General features: G+C 36.7%; 1 protein-coding gene across 2 annotated transcripts in view; it reads right to left on the bottom strand.

Annotated features, from left to right (window-relative positions):
- Positions 1-23,118, bottom strand: part of NFKB1 (nuclear factor kappa B subunit 1) — a 134,637-nt gene that overhangs the window by 104,235 nt on the left and 7,284 nt on the right. For both annotated transcript variants that reach the window (XM_059922490.1, XM_059922491.1), the window contains exons 2-3: positions 7,469-7,514; positions 3,323-3,398 (exon numbers count right to left, since the gene is read on the bottom strand). In XM_059922490.1, coding sequence (XP_059778473.1) covers positions 3,323-3,398; positions 7,469-7,507 — 115 coding nt within the window. In that variant the 5' untranslated portion in view covers positions 7,508-7,514. The remainder of the gene's footprint in view (positions 1-3,322; positions 3,399-7,468; positions 7,515-23,118) is intronic.

Raw genomic sequence — 23,118 nt, 5'->3', positions numbered from 1 at the left:
CGGTATAAATACAAATTTGTTCAATATGAGAAAAGTCCCTAAGCTTCCCAGCTGGTTTTTATGTCAACAGTATAAAAATCCATAGCTCTGCAATACATAAAGGCTCATGGTGTTTCTCACTGTTTGAATGTAAATTAAAATGGTACTAAAAAAATTCTAGAATGCTTTGGTGTCCATTTCAACCTTCACTGTCCCTAGGCCAGAAGTTCAAGACTTATTTTAGATAAGTATATTTATCAAGAAAGCTAAACTTTTAGGTTGAAATTAAAAATAAACTTTAACTTGAGAGAGGATTTATTTTTACCTTTTCAGTATTATGATCAGTCAGGATAAGGCTAGAAAACTGTAGGAAACTAAGGTATAATTATTTCCTATTATTATTCAAGAAATTTACAAGGAAGTCAGTTGAAAAATGACTGAATCTGAACTGAAACATACACAAGAAAAGAAAAAAGGGTAGGGACTGACCAATGTAGTATAATTAAGGTAAATTATCTTCTCTTGTCTGTATGAAATTAATTCCTGCATGTATTTAACTACTTTTAGAAAAGAAACTGTTAGAATTTTAAAATTCAAAAAAATGGCTAGAATTTCATTTCTGATAAGGAGATAAAACTGATTAGAAAAGGAAATATTTTCACACTGCTAATATAAAGCCTGTACAACAGTATAATAAATCTATTCATTAACATTCCCTCTAGAAAGCTAAATGAACTTATGAAGAAGAGAAGTCTTTAAGAAAGCAACATTTGACAGCAAGTATAGCACAGCTACTGTATAGCACAGGGAACTATATTCAATATCCTGTGATAAACCATAATGGAAAAGAATATAAAAAAATGTATACATATGTGTAACTGAATCACTTTGCTGTACAGCAGAAATTAACACAACACTGTAAATCGACAATACTTCAGTTAAAAAAAAGAAGGCAACATTTGGATGTCATGGAAAATATAGAGGAGCTGGAACACATTTACATCAAACTTCAAGTCTCTCACTTCTTATTAACTCTTCTAAAAATACTTTAAGTTTTGCTATTATTTTTGCTGTATGATTTAATTTCCTTTAAATATGTGAAATTTTAAGGTTTGGGAATTTTGTTAGTGAAATGGGGCCATTTTTTCTGTTTCAGGGAACACACTCAAACATTAAATCAACTAGAAAATTAGATTTGATATGCATATATTTGTTTTAATGCCAATTTTCTTTGGCCGCATTTCTATGCCATGAACTGACATCCTACAGCATAATGTTACAGACCTAGCAGTCATGCCATATCCCATACAGTTTTCAACAAGTAGCAAAACTACTAATGGTTTTAGATTTCAAGAAATATAAAAGATAAAACAGTCTACATGAATATTACAAATTAATTCTGGTTTATATTACCTCTCTATCCCTTTAAAATGTGAATAAAACATCCATACATCTTGGTTTATAAAAACTGAACTATGCCACTGTAATGCAGAGGGAAAGTATGTGACAATAAAAATGATCAGGTAATAACTGGAAAATATGATTTTGAGGTATAATTATGAAAGTTCTTCTAATGTTATGGGCTAAATAATTCCTACAACATGAAGCTCTGACTACAGAATATTTACTGAGGTAGTTCTTTTGATAATCTTATTTCTATCTCCATAAACTTGATGAAATAAAAACATTAAGAAAGCATTTGCATCAGGATATTGTTTGGCATCTACAGGCATTAATTAAATGGAAATGTATATGCTTCCTGAGGGCAGAACCTTTCATGTTTTCAATAAAGTATCAGTACCAAGAAAAAGACTTTGATCCTCAGAATAAGAAGTTCACAGGAAACACAAAAGCTACCAAGACATTTACTTGTTCACGGGAAGCTGACCTAGAGCTTATATTGGACAGCACTTGAGGATATCTCAGGTACAGTAGCCTACAAAATATGTTTTGTGGGGTAAAGAGAGAAAGGGCTCAGCAGCACACTTAGTGAAGCTAATGAAGGTGAAGGTACAGCAGATTTATTTTTTTTCCCTTCCCATGAACTTCTAGAAATAACAGATATAAAAATGCAGAAAAACATCTGATCTAAAAAATGAAAAGTGCCAGAGTAACAACACTAATTTTAAATGACGATGATACAAATTGGATAAAGTCTCCCATTGAGGACAAGCAAATCCATGGTAAACAGAATAGCTGACGCCCACTTCAGTGATTACAAAACTCTGTTACATACAACTTCCAAAATTGACTCACATAGCTTGTGAACATCTGTTGAGTCCCCTGGTGACGTGAGGAGCACATAAAAAGAGCTATCACAACAAGCTTACGTAAAAATCAATAAATAAAAACAGAGACTAAGTTGATTTTTTTTAATCGCCCATATGAGATTAAACAATTTGTTGATGGGGATAATTAAGAGTCATGTTAGGAGGAAGGATGATTCTCATGAGTTTATCCAACTGGTCAGAACATAAAGCAAAAAGCTTTTTAAAAAGGTGATTTTTCTACTGAGATGACTTTTATGATTTTTGTACAATTTATGTTCCCAGTGTCTGGTATACTGGCTGGCACACAATAGGTACTAAAAAGTGTTTTTGGAATAGATCTGAGGAGTTGAGACTGCCTCATGTGTGCCTGGGACAAAGGAAACAGAAGTTATAAAGACATCAGAGATAACAAGATTGGGTGAAAGGAAAAATCCTACATGGAGTAAAGAAATTCCTTTTGAGCTGTGCTAGCAGATATCAGCAACAATTGTCAGTCATACAATGGGTAACTGGAGTCAAACATGCTTGTGCAAACATAGTCCAAAAAAGTATACTGAAAGATTGGTTTTTTTAAAATAAATTTATTTTTTATTTATATTATTTTTATTTTTGGCTGCGTTGGGTCTTTGTTGCTACACGCGGGCTTTCTCTAGTTGCAGCAAGCGAGGGCTGCTCTTTGTTGCGGTGCAAGGGCTTCTCATTTTGGTGACTTCTCTTGTTGTGGAGCACGGGCTCTAGGCACGTGGGCTTCAGTAGTTGTGGCACACGGGCTCAGTAGTTGTGGCTCACGGGCTCCAGAACACAGGCTCAGTAGTCGTGGCACAGGCTTAGGTGCTCCGCAGCATGTGGGATCTTCCCGGACCAGGGATCGAACCCGTGTCCCCTGCACTGGCAGGCAGATTCTTAACCACTGAGCCACCAGGGAAGTCCCAAAAGATAGGTTTTTAAAACATAAATCACCATTTCCTTTCCAGGTACCTCACTGACTTTCTAAAATAATGTACAGAAAATCTTGAATTTAAAAAAAAACCAAAGCAAAATGACAGGGCAACAGAGATGAGGAATTTTCTTACCTGTTGGCAGTGGTATCTCTGGTTGAAATAATTCTGGATTAAATATTGTATGATTCAAAGGATCCAAATGAAACATCTATAAAAAGGAAAATTTAAATATTTCAGTCATTATTTTTCCAACATTGTATTAAAAATTTGAACTTGAAACACCTAAAACTTAACTATAGGAACAAAAACTAAAGCCAAAAACAAAAACCTGAAAACACTTCAAATCAGAATTTAAAAAATACACTCAGGAGACCTAGCTAAGTTCTCATATGTATGGAACTTTACAGGGGGCTATGTGACAAAGGGATTTCAGAAGAATGACCCAGCTGTAAAGTCCACAGAGGTAAGGACATGGTGTAGCTTGCTTACTGGTATATCTGTAGGACCCAGTGTACATTTATCAGAATATAAATATATAAATATTTGTTGAATTTATGATTTAAAGCTTATACTCCCTTAGAAATATAAGCATGAGAAGATAATCCTAGAAATCTGTATTTCTTTTATGATGGTAAATAAACTCCTCCTCTACTCTAGCCATCCAACTTCAAGGCCTGAAAGAATTAGGCAGCAGCCCTAGAACAACTTACAGAAAAACTGAAAATACAACCTAGTCCAAAGAGCAAATAACTGAGCACTGAGCTCCCTCGCTTTTTTCTTCCACCTTTATTTACCTAGCACGACACAAAATACCTGGAATTTAGGGGGTGTGGCAGGCTGAATAATGGCTCCTCCATGGACATCCACATCCCAATCCCCAGAATCTGTGAATGCTATCTCATATAGCAAAAGGGATTTCGCACATGTTATTAGGGTAAGAATATAGAGATGGGGAGATTATCCTGAATTATCCAGGTGGGCCCTATAGGAGGGATGCAGGAGATCAAAGTGAACTGTAGGAGACGCAACAATGGAAGCAGGAAGCTGGAATGATGGAAGGGGTAGCAAGCCAAGAAATGCAAACAGCCTCTAGAAGTTCAAAAAGGTAAGGAAAGCGTTCGGAAGGAATGCAGCCCTACCAACACCTTGATTATAGACTTCTGACCTCCAGACTGTAAGAGAATAAATTTGTATTTTTTAAGCTACTAAACTTGTGGTAATTTGTTATAGTAGCACCAGAAAACTAATACAGTGGGCAAACAATATATTTTGATTGAATTATAATCTAACAATAAGTTACTAATAATTACTTATCCCAAGAGAAACATTTTCTTCCCACTTAGTTCACTCAGGATTTAAAATTCATACTTCTGAGTTTGGTATTTATTTCAACCTAAATAAGTCATCTGTGAAATGTCTGTGGACAGCACAGAAACCAAACATGTTTCATTTTTTTATGATACGCTAGTTAGTAAATATGCTGGAGCTGACATTTTTTTAAAAAACACAAATATTTTACTTCTTTTCTTTACTAGCATATTATTGGACATTCTTGGGTACCTAAGAATCTGTATGCCTAGTTAAATCAAGACTAAGAAATGCAGTGTTTAAATAAAGAAGGCTTCAGATCCAGTTGTGAGGTATGCAAATTTTCAATTGAGGAACAATAAATGTACTCCACTTCAATGCTTCAGAGTGAAGTTCATCTACACTATTCACCATTTGCTAAAAAGGAAATAAAGGAATGAAAAAACATGTTATTATAAAAATGGGCCCCACCTTACAGAGAGAATTCATCAGTCTCAGAGCAGAAAAGATGACCTAGCAGAAAAAAATCTTTCCTATGGTCCTGCAGGCGGCTAAAACGAGTGGTTAGATGGCCAAAACTCTGATTTTAGGAGAGACACGTGCCCCACTTCAGACAAGAAGAGGGAAGCTGTGTTGTGAGCTGCAGCTTGCACTGTGCATTAGGTCAGCGGTGGGGAGTAAATTCCAGAATACGTTAGAACACTGAGGACATGCACATTTCAGGAAATATATACCATTAATCTTGAGACAAGGAAACAAAACAACTTCAAGGACCTCTCCCTTCAAAAATGGAAATATCAGAACATGCCCAACCTCTGTTGCTGATGATCACAAAAATGCCCACATAAGAAAAGCTTTCGAAATGAATGTTTTCAGCAGGTTTTACTCTTGTGTGGCATAAAGGACTATCTCTTGCTGATAGGATTTCCTGCGTACAGACAGGAAAACATGGTTTAAAACTAAGCTGACCAACCCTAATGCTGGTTAGAGTCTGCCTTTAATTGTTAGAGATAGCATATTAAAAGCGAAAGGTAAAACACAGGTTTTTTATAATATGAGTAGCCAAATGTTTTTCATGCTGTAATCAAAGAAAATGCTCTTAGGTTTATCCTATACCATCATTTGTACAATAAAATTCAAAAGAAGTATCTTAATGTGAAAAGCAATGCATACTCCTTCTTTCTAAACCAATCAGAACATTATCAAGAGTAATGAATGCTATATAAGTCTATTTTATTTAAGGAAGTAATACTAAATCCCTTTAAAAGTATTGGGTTGGCCAAAAGGTTGGTTTGGGTTTTCTGTAAGATGGTACGAAAAACCCGAACGAACTTTTTGGCCAAACCAATATCTCACTTTTGGTTTCTGATTCTTTGCATGCATAAATTTGGGAAATACATTTTTTAGGCGGCTAAAGTTTAAGTGTGAAATAATTACAAAATGTGGACCAGGGTGTCCGGGTACCTAGTGTTCCCTCTCTTTGTCTGACCTAGCAAATTACATCTTTCAAATCTCAGCTTACATAGACTTCTTTTGGAAAGTCTGCATAACCCTACTCTTCTTCCCAGGCAGCACGGAGTGACCCTCCTCAACATTTCTGTCCCACAGTGTGCAGACTACTACTACAGCGTTTATCACCACATGGAAACTATTCATGTCTCTGTCCCTCCTATTAGAATGGCAGCTGCCTGAAATGTGTCACATTTTTGTACCCCTCCTTAGCCAATGTTCTGGTACATAGTAATGCCTCAATAAACAGCTCATGAATGAATAAATATCTGTATTTTAAATACCCTTAATATTTAATTACCCTAGCATCTGAAAATTGCTTGCAAATGGTTCATTAAATATATATACATTATATAAATAAATCTATTTCTCTCTCTATATATATAAATATACATATATATGTATAGGGCAAAATATTAACAACCAACAAAGATTTGTTGGACTAGCCATTATTTCTATATGCTTGAAATTGAAAATTTTCAAGTACAAAGTTAGGAGAAAAAAAAAAGGACACTGGTATCCCTTTATAATTGCAAATATAATTATAATGAACAGTTTTATATTCCCAAAGCACATTCACTGCCCATTAAGTCTTTTAAAGATCCCTGTGAGTGAAGAGGGGAGGGGGGTGCTAAGTAATTCCTCAAGTTTTAAGGGCAGCCAGCACTTGGTTAAGATCTTTGAATTCTAAGTCCTTTTTACTACACCAATCTGCCTTATTAGATGGGTGTTCAATAAATACTTTGTCTTCTCCCCCAAAATGATATGTTCAAGTCCTAACTCCTAATACCTCTGAACGTGACTTTACTTAAAAATAGGGTCTTTGCAGATGTAATCAAGTTAAGATGAGGTCATACTGAAGAATGGGCCCTCAATCCAATGCCTGGTACTTTTACAAGAGAATACAGGAGGTTTGGATACAGAAACACAGAGGAGACAAAGGGAAGAAGGCCAACGTGCTGGAGTGACGCAGCTACAAGCCAAGCAGCTATAAGCCAAGGAATGCCAAGGAATGCCAAGGACTGCCAGTAACCACCAGAAGCCAGGGGAGAACCACAGAAGAGGTTCTCCTTCAGATCTTCCAGAAGTAACTAACCCTGTCATCACCTTGATTTTGGACTTCTAGGCTCCAGAACTGAGAGAGAACATATCTCTGTTGTTTTAAGCTACCCAGTTTGTTGTAATTTGTTACAGCAGCCCTAAGAAACTAATACAGTAGTTATCATTTGACCTGAAGCATATACAACTTTTACGCAACAATATGTGTGACAGCAGGGTTTAAGTTACTCGTTTTACATGACATGTCCTCTCAGACCTTACATAGGGGGACAGGAAAAACAATTTAAAAGAAATTTTTACCACTTTTAGAGTTTTCCTGATAGTTACTATTGTTGCCTCTGTATATTTTAAAATATGAATACATTTACAAAAAATTATTAATGAGATTATTAAAATACTTACTTGTTCATGCCCTCCCAAATACGGGTCGTCTTCTGCCATTCTGGAGCTGTACATCAAAAGAATACAAAACCGAACTGTAAAACTGGAAGGAACCTTAAAAATTCCGCTATGCAGGAGTAAACTGTATTATTCCAGTAAGACCAAATGTAACCGTTTTTTAAAGCCCTTAGGAGGAGGATATGGTGTAGTTCCTCTTTGGAATCTAAATCTAACAGTAGAAATATTGCATAATCAAGGAATTACCACTTACATATAACCCACAACACTTATGTCAACCTCACAGTAGTGTCCTGGAGTTTGGTACAACTAGTCTTCATCCTCTGTATAAAAATCATGCCACTAGATTCCTTAGAGGCCATTTCTTTTTGTCACCATCGAGACTTCAAAGATTCACTTAGCTCTTTGTGTAGGTTATTTTCCAACCCTTCATGAATTCTGTGATAGTCCTAGAACTATCTCCCCACTTTCTACATGCCACTTGAGTTGAGAAGCTCAGAGGGGGTCATGTTGCTGTGAGAGGGCCTGATCAGTGCTTTGCATAGCACACGGTAGGACGGCTGCAGTGTGCCGTGCTCTGTCCCCTAGAGCACTCCGCTGCTGCAGGCCACTTCCTCTGTCAGAGTGGTCCAGAAACACTGTAACATTAAACATGCAAGCAAACGGCACAAAAATAAGAGCCCTTACTATCAAGCCTACAGTCTCAGATTTACTCAACCCCAGCCAGATATTAAAACATCACAGGCCCTAGCAATCTTCTGTTACCCAGAGGCCTTGACAAAAATTAAGAGACACATGACCAGATAAAAATAGTATCTAAAATCACATACCATTTTGGATTTACTTAAGAAATATCCTTATCATTATTTTAAATATGTATAGGACAATTTTAGTTAAATTTACTTAGATCAAAGTTTAGACATATTGCCTGAAAAATTGGAAGATAAAGAAAAAAAACAGAGCTGAAAAGATCTGAAGCCAATTTTTCTCTCTTTCTTTTTTTCTCATGAAGTCTATAAAGCATTCAACGGCACTTGAGACTGGGCCTGTCCCAAAGTGTTAGCTGCCCACCAAAATCTGTTCTCTCCTTTTCCACAGTAATAGAGTTGTAGCTGGAAACACACTCAGCCAGAGTATACCCCACCTACACTCTTGTGGAGTTAGGGATGGTCATTTGAAGAAATGCTTGCCAGTGGAATGTCAGAACTATTTATTGTGTGCCATTTCCAGGTCTGGGCTTAAGGCCCTTGACATCCTTCCTCCGTGTTTTTGTTTCTTCTCTGTCCCACTGGATTAAAACCTAGGCATGGAGAAGACCTGGCACTTACATGATGATGAATGGCAGCTAAGACGGATGGTGATGTGAGAAAGAAATCAACGACTGTGTTCTTTAACCAGGTGCATTGTTGGGTCTCTTTGTTAAAACAGTTTAGCCCTCACTCTAATGAATATATCATTTAACATTCCAAAGTCCTCCAAAGAGGATTCCAGTTTCCAATGAAATCCTCTCCCGCTAGTGCCCTCTGTGACTGGGGAGGAGGGAAAGAGCATCGGAGGGTTCCTAGTGGAACGCAGAGTAGTGCTGAATTTCAACAAAAGGGAAAAGAGCGGCTCTGAGTTCTACAGAACAAGAACGCCATGCAGATTTGCAAGAAAATATTCGTCTAAGACAAGAAACTATTGATTGAAGATTTACAAACAGCTGTAGTTAAGACAAACAGCTAAAAATAAAAGGAAAACAGACCTTTTAGTGAAGAAGAATTAAATCATTAGAAATTCAAGAGTTCTTCCACTGCTGGGCGTGTGACTTTGGATATATAACTAACCCACTGTGGCCTCTGTTTCCTCATCTGCAAATCAGAGACCTTGATAGGGGCTGGACCTTTGAAAGGAATAGAATTTTGTTGTGCTCGGAATATGTTAGCTAATAAATACTTATTCAAAGAAAAAAATCTCCTAAATCATAACTCTTTTTGTAAACTTGGATTTTTATACGGACTTAAGTATATATCCATATTAAAGAATCATTAGCATAATTTTCACTTATATGAAGGATACCAGTAAATAGTGTTACACTGAAATACAGTGTTAACACCAGTTACAACATTCCATGTGAAAAGTTCTTATTCTTAGAACAATACAGAAGCCCAAGCTTCCAAGAAAAATATTAAGACCATTTTTTTTTTTTTTTGCCTTTAATGTGGGTTGATCATTTGAATCCTCTCAATCTTAGCCCACAGTCTTTAAAGGCAAAGGGAGACTGCTGACTTATTAAACTGACAGAACCTGTTCAGAACCTCTATTACACTGATTTTATGTATATATTTAAACCTGGGGATGGTTTCCTGACCTTTGATTTAATGTAAGGTGGCCCTGACCCTAATCTACTAACTAAATCTACTTTATTAGAACTGATGCAGGGTTATTATCATGATCACCACTGTACAGCGAATCTCAATGAAGATCTCTAAATCATAAGCACAGGACAAAACACCAAATTAAATACAGTCCTCCCTCCAATATCCTCCCCATGATTTATGCACGAATGAGCGCCAAAAGATCACAGTTTTAAAAGCCTGACAGCAGCCCAAGAGATACTGGGTGACGGTTAAAATCTGAACTTCTACAGCTTTTGTAAGACAGAGAGTTCACTGTGAAGAGCTGAGGTAACAGTACGCTGACAGTGATGTCAATGTTAATTCATGATTTAAAAATAAAACGTCAAACGAAACCAAGAATTACTTGGAAAGGATGAATCACAGTAATATTTGCATTAATTGTAAGAGCAGGTTTTATTTCAAAATTTTGAAATACCAACTAAGCCTTTGGAACTGAAGGATTAGGAAAGACCAGGGAAAGCCTCTACTGCCCCCTTGCTCCCCCAGCCCTTCCCCTCACTTTCCCTTTGCACACAGTTCTGTGCTTTTGAGGAAGGACCTTGAAACAGAAAGGGAGACACTGGGTTTACGGGTGAGAAGATGGGCCTAAGCTCTGCATCTCTCTCCCCCAACAGTGAGGCTTCCAGAAAAATTTTCACACCATTGAAAGGGAAACAGAAAATACAGCTAGCTAGCAATAACTAAGATATCTCCCTGAGTGAATTGTTTGTATTTCTCACATGAAAGGCATAATGTTGTAACTGGCTAAGTTCTGAATATATAATGAGTTCTGCATGAAACGCCTAATGGATTATTTTCCACACGTCTGTGACAATTCCACCACTGACATCAAAGGCCAGCATAAGTAGTTCTTGGTGAGGGCAGCAAAAGCAAGGCCACAGGGTTGGATGATTAAGGGTAGAATTGGTGGCACTCCCCTCCTTGTAACTGGGGAAATTTTCTAGGATCAGAAATATTCACACTTTTTGACCAGGGCCCACTGTAAGAAAATATATTCTATTAGATTTCATTAAAAAAAACCACCACCATTAAAATCCATTAAAATGATTTCATGAGCCACTAATGGGTCATGATCTGCAGTTTGAAAAACAGAATTTTAGGTGCCATCTAGAGGATAGAGCTGGGAATCAGAGAGATAAAGTGTCTCCATTTTCAAGTTTATTTTCAGCCACAACAGACATCACTTAGGTCTAATTTTAGTACCTCATCTTGGATGAAATTACAAGAAAAAGAGTGATTTTTTTTACCATCTCTCTGTTGGATAATAAATTAATAAAGAGAAAGAATATACTGGAGTTTCTTTCCACGGAGGAATTTTTTGGAGGAAACATGCTGTAAGGTTTATGCACTACATATGTGAAACATTATATGTGTACTACATATAATATGAAACATTCAAATAAAGAGTGTCTATTGACTCTGCAATTCCACTTCCAGGAATTTGTACTAAAGAATTACATGAGCAAGTGTGCAAAAAAATAAGTACAAGAATATTCACTGCAGCAAAAAACTGGAAAGAGTCTAAAAGTCCTTTGATAGGAGACTGTTTAATTATAATTATGCTACATTCATACAGTTATATGTTATGTAACTGCTAAAAATAGTAATTCACATCCATATATAGTAACATGGGGACTTTTACTCCCTAAGTTATAATTTCTATGTTTTAATTTTCTAACTTAATTATGTAATTGGAAATATATTTTTAATAGAAAAAAAGAGAAAATCAAACCCTGTCCTGAATTTAAAGTTTAACTCTGACATCTTTAATGATTAATGATATACAGTGAAGAAAACAAAGTATGAATGAATCAAAAACCTCTAAGCACTACTGGAATCCTCTTCGTAATAAATAGAAAAAAATTTAACTTTAAAGTGGCTATTTATTTACATCTTTCTGATGATATGTTGACTTAGTGATGATGAAAGAAAAGTTAATGGTGAGTTTAGTTACTTTTCTCAGAATAGCTGATTTTTTAAAGTTTTTGAAAAAGAATGAATATTTGTGTCCTACCATGTTTAGATTTGTATAAACTCATTTTCTATGTTTTTCCACTCCTCCATCCATTTTCAGCTCCCTATTTTTTGAGTTGGGTACAATATGGCCAATTAACATGTAGAATAGCTACCTAGTAAGTACAAATGCGTTGTGCTTGGAGCTGGTATAAGGTCCCTGTTTACAATGGAATACCAATCTAACAACATTCAACTATTACGGCATGCAAAGCTTACTAGCACAGTTAGTGATACATAGCAAATGTTAGCCATTTTATTAGGTAGCACAGTAAATATTATGTTTATAATACATGACGGGAATAATAGGCAGTAAAAGTTTAGGCACTCTGAGAAGAATCAAGTATTTTTCTTTCTTTCCCATCCTACACATTTACTGATACACTGCCACATTCCCTCCCTATCCTAATCCTTATCACTGCTGAATAAAATGTTTGCATTTTGCCTCCAGGGACATTTGGCAATGTCTGGAGACATTTTCATCTGTCACAACTGGCAGGTGGTCCTACTGGCATCTAGTGTGTAGAGATCAGAAATGCTGCTAAACATCCTATAACGCACAGGATGGCCCCTCACAATAAAGAAATATCCGACCCCAAATGTCAATAGTGCCAAGGATGAGAAACCTGGATGCATGCCATCGCGTCATGATAGTATGCTGGTTCACTTGGATAAAGAACTAAACTTTACTACCTCCCATGAGTAAGAATTAGAGATAGTGCTTCATATTATTTCAGTTAATTCTCACAATAATCCTGAGAACACTGAGGCTTAGAGAGAAGAAGCCATTCGCTCAGGTTGACAGAGTAATGCTGGCTACTCTGACTCCAGCGACTATGATTCGAATATCACTTGTCTAAGGGGCAGAATTGATTTTCCTTCTGGACCCACAACTTTATTTTAATACAGCATCTTTGCTCTAGGTCTCCTGAACGTTCAGGCGGGAGGTAGTCTACCCATAGCACAGCCTGAAAAGCAGAACATCACTGTGACAATACACAAAACTTAAGGGAGTTCTTCCTGAGACAATCAAATGTGAAGTTAAAAATACGAAACAACGTCAATGCAAGTGGTAGTTGCTTTTTGTTTTGTTTTGTTTTAAATGTCTCCATTGATCAAGTTCAAAGGACAGAAAGAGAATAAAGAGATTCTCTCTAAAAGCTGCCCATAGAAAACACCACACTCACTAATGGTATGACAAAAGTACGTAGTACATATTTAAAATTAAGGTATATTGAAATGGTCCTTGAATGCTTTCATTAACTTAGTCATTCATTAAAAAAATATTGTAACTACTGTGTGTCAGTTACCAAAGATACCAAAGTACACAAGAGTGAAGCACTACCTGTACTCACAGAGCTAACAGTTGTGGTAGACTGAAAGCAATGGCCAAAAATTCTTCGCAACTCCACCTGACAAGAGGAAAAATCTATTTCTCCATCCCTTGAATCTCGGCAGGGCTGTAACTTACTCTGACCAACAGAGTTGAGATAGAAGGGTGAGTTTTAAATGCAGGCTTCAAGAGGCCTTGCAATGACCAACCATTCTGTTCTCTTGGAACACAGCTGCCATGTGAATAAGCCTGGGCCAGCCCACTGGAGGATGAGAGGCCACATGGAGCAGTGAGGGGAAGTCCTAGCTGAGGGTCCCCTGGACCACACAGCACCAGCTGAGCAGCCAAAAGACTTCAGAGATCCCCAGAGCCAGGTGAGACCAGATGACCTAGATAGCCTCCCGAACTGGGAGAAATAACAAATGTTTGTTTCTTAGTTAGCTCTGTCGTGATTTTTTATGTAGCAAAAGCTAACTAATGCAAGAGTTTAGTAAGTAGGAAGACAGGCAAAAACAGTGCAACACCGTAAGTATCATGGGAAATGGCAGGTATGTGGGGCATGGGTTAGATATCCTGGTGATTCAAAAACTACATTTTCTTTGTTAGGGTCCTATTTAGAACACCCTTTGTACTCATTTTCACTTTATTGGCCTATTCAGTTTCCAACTGAACAAAAGAAACAAGGACAAGAGGCAAAAACCACCATGGTATAAACAGAAATAAAATTAGTACTGTTAAAACCATCAAAATATAAATATTAATAAATTGCTGCTAGCTTTAAGCAGTGATACCATTATAAAACAATAATGTTTTTAATCCTTTCAACTCCCTACTATCTAACACCAAATTCATCATTCCTATGGCAGTGGGCCCCATTCCGACTTTCCAGGTTTTGCCAATATATCATTCTCTCATGTACTCAGAGCCAAAAATTCAGTCAACTTTTTCTCCTTTTCCCTCTGCTTATTTCACACCCATCCAGTCAATAATCAATTTCTGCTGATTTTTTCTTTGTATTATTTCTTGTATCTTCCCCTCCTTTGCACTTTCCTTTCACTGTTACACCCTAGTTAAACATTCATTGCCTTACCTCTGAATAACAATAATAGCCTCCATACTGTTCTCCTTTACTGTGGTATTTCTTCTTCCTTAAGCCTCTTTCACATTATTGCCACATTACTTACAAGACAAAGTCGAAAGCCCTCACCCATTCACCATATTATACTATAAGCATCACCTTAATGGGCTCTTAATGCTTAACAGGTGATGCTTATCATATAATATGCTGAGTGGTTGAGGGCTTTCCACTATGTCCTAATACTACGTCCTAACCAAAACCTTCTACAACAGGCAGACTGATCATTCAAAAACGCTTTGCTCATTTGCATCTTGTATATTTGTTCACAGTATGCCCTGCATCCTAAAATGCCGTCTTTCCTACTTAAATATTACCCAGTCCTCAAGCTTCTACTGAAATCCAACATTTGCCAAGAAACCCTATATTTCCTCTGTAACCTACAGCTTTATAGTCCACGTAAGGGTTATAATACTTCTGTGTATTGATGACTGCACACTCAACAACATACTGTTCTACTGCTATTTAACTTTATATATTTATCATCTTTTTAACTGGATATAGATGCCTAAAAATAGAGTTTTACTTCTTTGAATCGCCAAATTAGTAAATAAGTACTTTAAAAAAATTACCTTTGCATTAATGGTAAGAAACAGTGCAATTCCAGATTTGTCCAAATGTGGACTTTTGGTTTCAGTCATGACAGTAACAATTATTGAACTTGCCCCATTGCCATACTCAAATGTAAAGCTATACAAAACACTTGAAGCAATAATTTAAGACCCTGGACAAGAGACAGTATAAAGCTGTATACCGTAAGAGAATGGAAATACTTGAGGTGTGTTCCAAATTCACTTTTTGACTGAGGGCACGTTCCAAACTATGACACAAGGGCGCAGAGCCCAAATAGAGAGCAGCAATCTCACAGGGGAGAGAATCAGAAAGGAGAGATACACAGAGAAAGAGGCTCGTAAATCTCCATAGGGGTCACTTCTGGGCATTGGCCAAATATGAAACTGTGCTAGTGCAGGACAAGATTCTGCAAAGCCTGCTAGAAAATAGCTGCTGGGGATCCAAATCCAGGGACAAGGGGGAACAATGATAAGCTGAATTGAGATTCCAGAAGTTCCTGGAACTTCTGAGAGACACTGAAGTTCTAATCATCTAGGGTGAAGAGACATCACTTAACAATCCTAACATTCAGTTGTGACCTCAGAAGACCATGCAATGGGAGTAAAGGATATACCCTAGAATAAGGGCTACTCTAAACTCTTCTTAATAAAACCAGGTGATCCACCAATAAATTTATTGCCCGTTACAACAAAACTCAACAGTCTTTAACAGAAAACAAAGGTCCATACTCTCTACAATGGGGTATTCACAATGTACAACAAAAAGTGACAAAACATGCAAAGAAGTAAGAAAATATGACTCAAAAGAAAAAATATGACACAAATGATGAAATTAGCAGCCAATGCCTTTAAAACTGCCAATAGTAATATGTTCAAGAATGTAAAAGGAATATGGATATAATGGATAAACAGACAGAAGATCTCAGCAGAGAAATGAAAACTATTAAAAAAGAAAAATAACCAATGGAAAATTCTAGACTAAAATGAAATTTCACTAGGTGTACTTATTAACATATTGAGCAATGTAGAAGAAAGGATCAATAAACTTGAATAATGGCCAATAAAAACTATTCAAGTGAAGCACAGAGAAAAAAGGCAGAAAGAAATTAAGACACCTTCAGTGACTTATGAGACAACATGAAGTGGTCTGACATATGTATAATTTAGAATCCCAGAAAGAGAGAGAAGAGAGAAAAAATATTTGAAGAAATAATGGTGGAGAATTTTCCAAACTTGATTAAAAAAAAAAAAAAATCCGCCAATGACCCAAGAATCTCAAAGAACCCCATGCTGGATAAACACAAATAAAACCACAGTTAGTCATATTACAGCCATACTGTGAAAAACTAATGATAAGAAAAAAAAAAAAAATCCTAAAAGCATCCAGGGACAAGGGGAAACAATGACAAGTATGATGGCTGACTTCTCATCAGAAACAATGATGAAAGTGCTGAAAGGAAAAAACCGAATCAGTGAACAATTCTATATTCAGCAAAAATATCCTTTAAAAATAAAAAGCGAAATTGACATTTTTCAAATAGACAAGAGCTGAGAGAACGTGTAGTCAGCAGGTCTGCTAAAAGATATGTTAAAGAAAGTTCTCCATGCTGAAGGGAAATGGTACTAGATAGAAACTTGGACCTACGTGAAAGAATAAGAAACACCAGAGGTGATGAATATGTGGGTAACTATAAGACTTTTTTCTTGTTTGTTATTCAAGAGAAAATTCAAATAAAAAATTCAAAATTACAATAAATTTTGGGGTTTATAACCTATGCAGAAGTAAACTGTATAACAATAACAACACAGAGGAAGGGAGGAGGACAAATGGAAGTAAAACACTATCAAGTTCTTACATTATATATGACATGTTACGGTATTAATTCATGGTAGACTCAAGGATGCCTATTATAATCCCTAAAGCAACCACTTAAAAAAATAGCCGATGAAGGACATAAAGTGGAATTTAAAAAGTAAACTTGGCTTATTCAAAAGATGGCAGGAAAGGAGGAAAAAATGAATAAAGAACAGAGGGCACAAATGGATAACAATTACCAAGATAGTAGGCTTAAACCCAACCATATCAATAATTACATTAAATAGACTAAAGTCACCCATAAAAAAGTAGAGATGGTCAGACTGGACACAAAAGCAAGACTCAGGTATATGCTTTTCATAAGAATTACACTTCAATATTAAAGACTGAGATAGTCTGAAAGTATAAAGATGGAAAGTTATACCAGTTACACCATGGAAATACTAAATATAAGAAAGCAGGCTATACTAAAATATCATATACAGTAGACTTCAAGAGAAGAACGATTACCAGGGACAAAGAGGAACATTTCATAAGAATGAAGGGTCAAATCATCATGGAGAAATAATGATCATAATGTGTAGGTACATATTAACAGAGCTTCAAGATGCATGAAGTAAAAAGTGGCAGAACTAAAGGAAGTAGAAATATCCACAATTATAGTTAAGATTTTTAACACTCTTCTCTCCATAATTGATAAAAGCAAATCAAGAGAACATCAGTAATTTTCATAGAAAATTATGAACAATACCATCAACCAAATTAACCTAAGTGCATATACAGAACATTCCACCAATGACTGCAGACTACACATTCTTTTCAAATGCACATGGAACATTCACCAAGATAGACTATATGTTGGACCACAAAACAAGTCTCAATAAATTTCAAAGAAGTGAAAACATATAAAATGTATTATCCAAACACAATGAAATTAAAAACCAAGACTAGAAAGATACCTAGAAAATCCTCAAACATATATGATTAAGTCAGGTATTAAACTGGGTGTGTGCCTCTTAGAATCAATAAACGTAGTAAATATAACTTCATTACCCTGTATGAAAGAAGCATCTAAATTCTTGCTGTATCTTGTCCATTGTAACCATGGGGGACAAGGATTTTTTAAGAGAAGTGATTAGAATGCATTCTAATGCTTTCTATAAGAAACAAATCTTTGCCTATGGTGTCTTCTTAATCACAGATGACGGAAATTTATAGGATCAAAAAATGTTTTGGACATTTTCTAATCACATTATAATTGTCATGTACATCAAATGGCAGATTCCATTCTAAGTAACATTTCTTTTTTTTCTTTTTAATATTTCCCCATCTATTTGCTTTTTTTAAAATTAATTAATTTATTTTTATTTATTTTTGGCTGTGTTGGGTCTTCGTTTCTGTGCGAGGGCTTTCTCTAGTTGCGGCAAGCAGGGGCCACTCTTCATCGCGGTGCACGGGCCTCTCACTATCGTGGCCTCTCTTGTTGCGGAGCACAGGCTCCAGACGCGCAGGCTCAGTAGTTGTGGCTCACAGGCCTAGTTGCTCCGCGGCATGTGGGATCTTCCCAGACCAGGGCTCGAACCCGTGTCCCTTGCATTAGCAGGCAGATTCTCAACCACTGTGACACCAGGGAGGCCCAGTAACATTTCTTTTTGTTTACACTATAGTAGGATAATATCTGGTGAATATAAATTTGTATAGCTAGAGAAGTTCTCTAAAGATTTATAGTAAATTAGCTAAACCCTTACATGTTAGAACTGATGTCACTTGTGGGAGATTGCTGCCTTCCATTTCCATATAAAAACCAATTCAATACACCTACTCAAAGTTTGAGGTCTTTCACTAAGGTGGCTTTTAAAAGGGATTTGACTTACTGGACCTTGTTCTGAACTTTTTGCTTCCACATTTCTACTTCCACAGATTTCTTCCTCCCTAAAACTAGAGTACGATGGTGGGGGAGGATGTATGAATAGTCACAGCACAGAGGCTTTTTAGGGCAGTTAAATATATACTCTTGTATGATAACCATAACGATGGATACATGTAATTATACATTTGTCTAAACCCACAGAATGCACACCACCAAGAATGAACTGCAGTGTAAACTCTGGATTTTGGGTGATTATGATGTGTCAATGTCGGTTCATCCACTGCAACAAACACACTGTTGTGGTCGGGGAACACTGATAACGGGGGAGACTATGCATGTGTGGGGCAGGGAGTATACGGTAAATCTCTGTACTTTCCCCTCAATTTTGCTGTGAACCTTAAACTACTCTAAAACAATAAAGTCATAATATAAAAATAGAGTATGACCAAATTTTAATTTCATGTCTGACCTTTGTCTTGAGGACCAATTTGGAGTATCTGTATTTTCAGATTGAGGAGGAGGAGACCTCGTGGATTATGAATTAGAGATTAATATTCCTTTTTTTTTTTTTTTGGCCGTGCTGCATGGCACGCAGGATCTTAGTTCCCCCACCAGGGATTGAACCCGTGCCCCTTGCAATGGAAGCGTGGAGCCCTAACTACTGGACAGCCAGGGATTTCCCAAGAGATTAATATTCTTTTGATCAAACAGAGAGAAACTGATCACATTCTCTTAAATTTGAATATGATGACTTTAGTATGGATTTTCATTTTTATTAATTCTACAATATCAATAAAAATATATCCTTTATGTCTTAAGAGAAAAAGATTCATCATGTGGACCAGCAATACTTGGTTCTATGTATGTGGTGACAACTGGCCTGGAGGGAGAAAATGGTTTCCTTGAAGAAAGAATCACAACCACCTTCCGATTACACACACACATAAATAATAATCTGCAAGCATCAAAATTAGGCCTTATACAGAGAACCGTTCAGTCCTTAATCTAGATATGAAGGCCTTTTCACAATGACCACGCCTATAGGTAAACCCTTCAATATACGCAGATGTCAATGTATTGGGTTGGCCAAAAAGTGCCTTCGGTTTTTAAGTAAAAACAAAAGACACATTTTTCATTTGCACCAAGAACTTTACCGAGCAATGTATTCACCCTTTTGTTCCACTATCTTCTGCCATTTTTCAGGCAGCTTCTTAATTCCATCTTCCCAAAACTTTTTCTCTTTTTGAGCAAAGAACTGTTCCAGTGCCTTTTACAGTCTTCCAGGGAATTGAAATTTTTTCCATTAAGAGAATTTTGTAAAGACCGAAATAAATGGAAATCCGAAGGTGTAATGTCTGGTGAATACGACGGATGAATCAGAACTTCCCAGCCAAGCTGTAACAGTTTTTGCCTGGTCATCAAAGAAACATGCGGTCTTGCGTTATCCTGATGGAAGATTATGTGTTTTCTGTTGACTAATTTCAGATGCTTTTTGTCAAGTGCTGCTTTCAGTTGGTCTAATTGGGTGCAGTACTTGTTGGAATTAATCGTTTGGTTTTCCAGAAGGAGCTCATAATAGAGGACTCCCTTCCAATCCCACCATATACACAACATCACCTTCTCTGGATGAAGACCTGCCTTTGGTGTGGATGGTGGTGGTTCATTTCGCTTGCCCCACGATCTCTTCTGTTCCACATTGTTGTACAGTATCCACTTTTCATCACCCGTCACAATTTGTTTTAAAAATGGAACATTTTCATTACATTTAAGAAGAGAATCGCATGCGGAAATATGGTCAAGAAGGTTTTTTTCCGCTTAACTTACGTGGAACCCAAACATCAAAGCGATTATTAACATAACCAAGATGGTGCAAATGATTTTCAACACTTGATTTGGATATTTTGAGTATGTCGGCTATCTTCCGCGTGGTATAACGTTGATTGTTCTCAATTAATGTCTCGATTTGATCGCTATCAACTTCAACTGGTCTACCCGACCACAGAGCATTGTCCAGCAAGAAATCTCCAGCACGAAACTTCGCAAACCACTTTTGACATGTTCGATCAGTCACAGCACCTTGTCCATATACTGCACAAATCTTTTTTTTGTTTCAATTGCCATTTTACCTTTCTTGAAATAATAAAGCATAATAGGCCGAAAATGTTCCTTTTTTCTTTCCATCTTCAATATTAAAAGGGCTACACAAAAATTCACCAATTTTGGGCTTCCCTGGAGGTGCAGTGGTTAAGAATCCGCCTGCCAATGCAGGGGACACGGGTTCGATCCCTGGTCCAGGAAGGTCCCACATGCCACGGAGCAACTAAGCCTGTGCGCCACAACTGCTGAGCCTGTGTTCTAGAGCCTGTGCTCCACAACAAGGGAAGCCACCACAATGAGAAGACCGCGCACAGCAACGAAGACCCAATGCAGCCAAAAATAAATAAATAAATTTATATTAAAAAAAAATTCACCAATTTTGATGTCTTTTTTTACATGCACGCTGATATGACAGCTGTCACATACAATCTAACAAAACTGTTTCAAATGAAGCTAAAGACAACTAAGTGCTACTAGAGCCATCTTACAGAAAAAAACGAATGAAACTTCTGGCCAACCCAAAATAAAGTGAGCAGGAAAAAAGGTGAACCACCCTCTCTTCTATGTCTGATAAGGTCTGATGCGAATACTTCTTTCTCCCATGTCTCTTTGTCACTGATCTTAACCGCTCGGCAATAAACAAAATATCTACTCAAACTCATAAATGACAAATTAATGTAAAAATTTGATTTTTAAAATATTTTCACTTACATATTTTGTTCGGTGAGGAAAATCTGAAATAAGCTGCCCTTAGGGCTTTTAACAATAGGAGAGTTAATTCCTACTTGTGTAAAGCTCATTATTAGCACCTTGAAGTAATGAATTCATTCAGTCAACTCTTGATTGTTATGCGGACGAATATGAGTCACAGAATCAACATTTACGTAATCCAAAAGTCATTAGTGAAACCTTTTAAATGAGACTGAAGTGTAGGAATCTTGACTAAGAAGGGGCAGAAAGGGGGCTTTCGGTGTGCTGGTTACGTACTATTTAATGTTAAGTGTGTTCACTTTGAGATAATTCATTAAAGCCGTAATCTTAACGATTTGTGTCCTTTTTTGGTTATGTGATTCTTCAATTTTAAAAAGGCTAATATAAAAAGAAAAAAATCTTAAACTGAAAACACTAAATGATCTAATAAGCTCCATGAAATTCTGGATTTCTGTCTTGTTCAGCACTGTATTCCCAGTGCCTAGAACCTGGCACATAGGAAGGACTCAACATATATTCAAATAAATTAACGGTTAAAAAAAAAATCCTACTATGCAAAAGTAGAAGAGCTTATATAAAGAGCAAAGTTTCCCCACACCACCTCCCAACTCCAATCCTGCTTTTCTGAATGATCAACTTTTTAACACTCTTAACTTTCTCTTTTTGGTTTTCCTGGGGGTTCTTTTCATATCCCTAAATACTATGTTTATATCTTTTTTTCTTAATTGATCAATTTTAGACATTGTGTTCTTGCTAAGACAGATGAGGATTCAGGTCATACCACTACCACTTCCCTATCTTCTTCCTCCAAATATAGTTATAATTAGTGAGACCTTGAAGCAATTTACAATCAAAATACTGAATTTTATATTCAATTTCTATATCATGTGTGCCTTAAATTGCTTTGGAGATATGAACATGAGTTCATAGTAGAGAATAATTAATAATGAAAACATGCAACCCCAGAAACACCTGGATGTCAGAAAGAAGTTAGACTGGGACTATAAATGATATATAAATGATAACTCATAATTCAAAAATGGACAGTTCCTCATATTATCATATTGATAATCAAGAACTGTCTTTGTACTTTCTTACACGAATTTTCCTTAAGTTGACCTATCTGAATATGGCAAGACAATCTGAAGTCTTCCAAATAACACTATTATATCAAAGAAACAAATAATTTTAGAGGGAGAAGCTCATTTAGTCTGTCTCATTTTTTTTTTTAAGAGAGAACATGAGACCCAGAGAAGTTAATTAACTTGCCCAGAGTCACACAACTTAATCAAGAGCAGTCTATCAATATTTTGTCGAGTTATTTACTTATTCATTTGGCAAACTTACTGGGTGCTGTGCTGATAAAAAGTAAGATAAAATCCCTTCCCTCAAGGTATTTTCTGTCTAGAAAGCATAAGAAGTCAAGAGCCCATGAACTGGGAGCACATAAATCTTTATGGGGAGGTCAGGAGAATGGGTAGAGGAGGGACAGAGACATGGCGATGTGCACACCATGCCTGAAGGTTGAGTAGTCAGCACAACGGCTAGGAAGGAGAGCGCACTCCTCACACAGGGAATGCAGATGCAGAGGCATTCAAAGTGAGAAAAGATGGCAGATAGGAACTGAAAATTGATATGGATGACTTGAGAAATAGGGGATGGGTGAGGAGCAAGGGTGGGAGGTGAGGTGTGCAGGAATCAGCTTGC

The sequence above is a fragment of the Balaenoptera ricei genome, chromosome 5 (assembly GCF_028023285.1).
Source record: "Balaenoptera ricei isolate mBalRic1 chromosome 5, mBalRic1.hap2, whole genome shotgun sequence".
NCBI classification, from domain to species: domain Eukaryota; kingdom Metazoa; phylum Chordata; class Mammalia; order Artiodactyla; family Balaenopteridae; genus Balaenoptera; species Balaenoptera ricei.
This window is presented reverse-complemented; position numbering and strand designations above follow the sequence as displayed.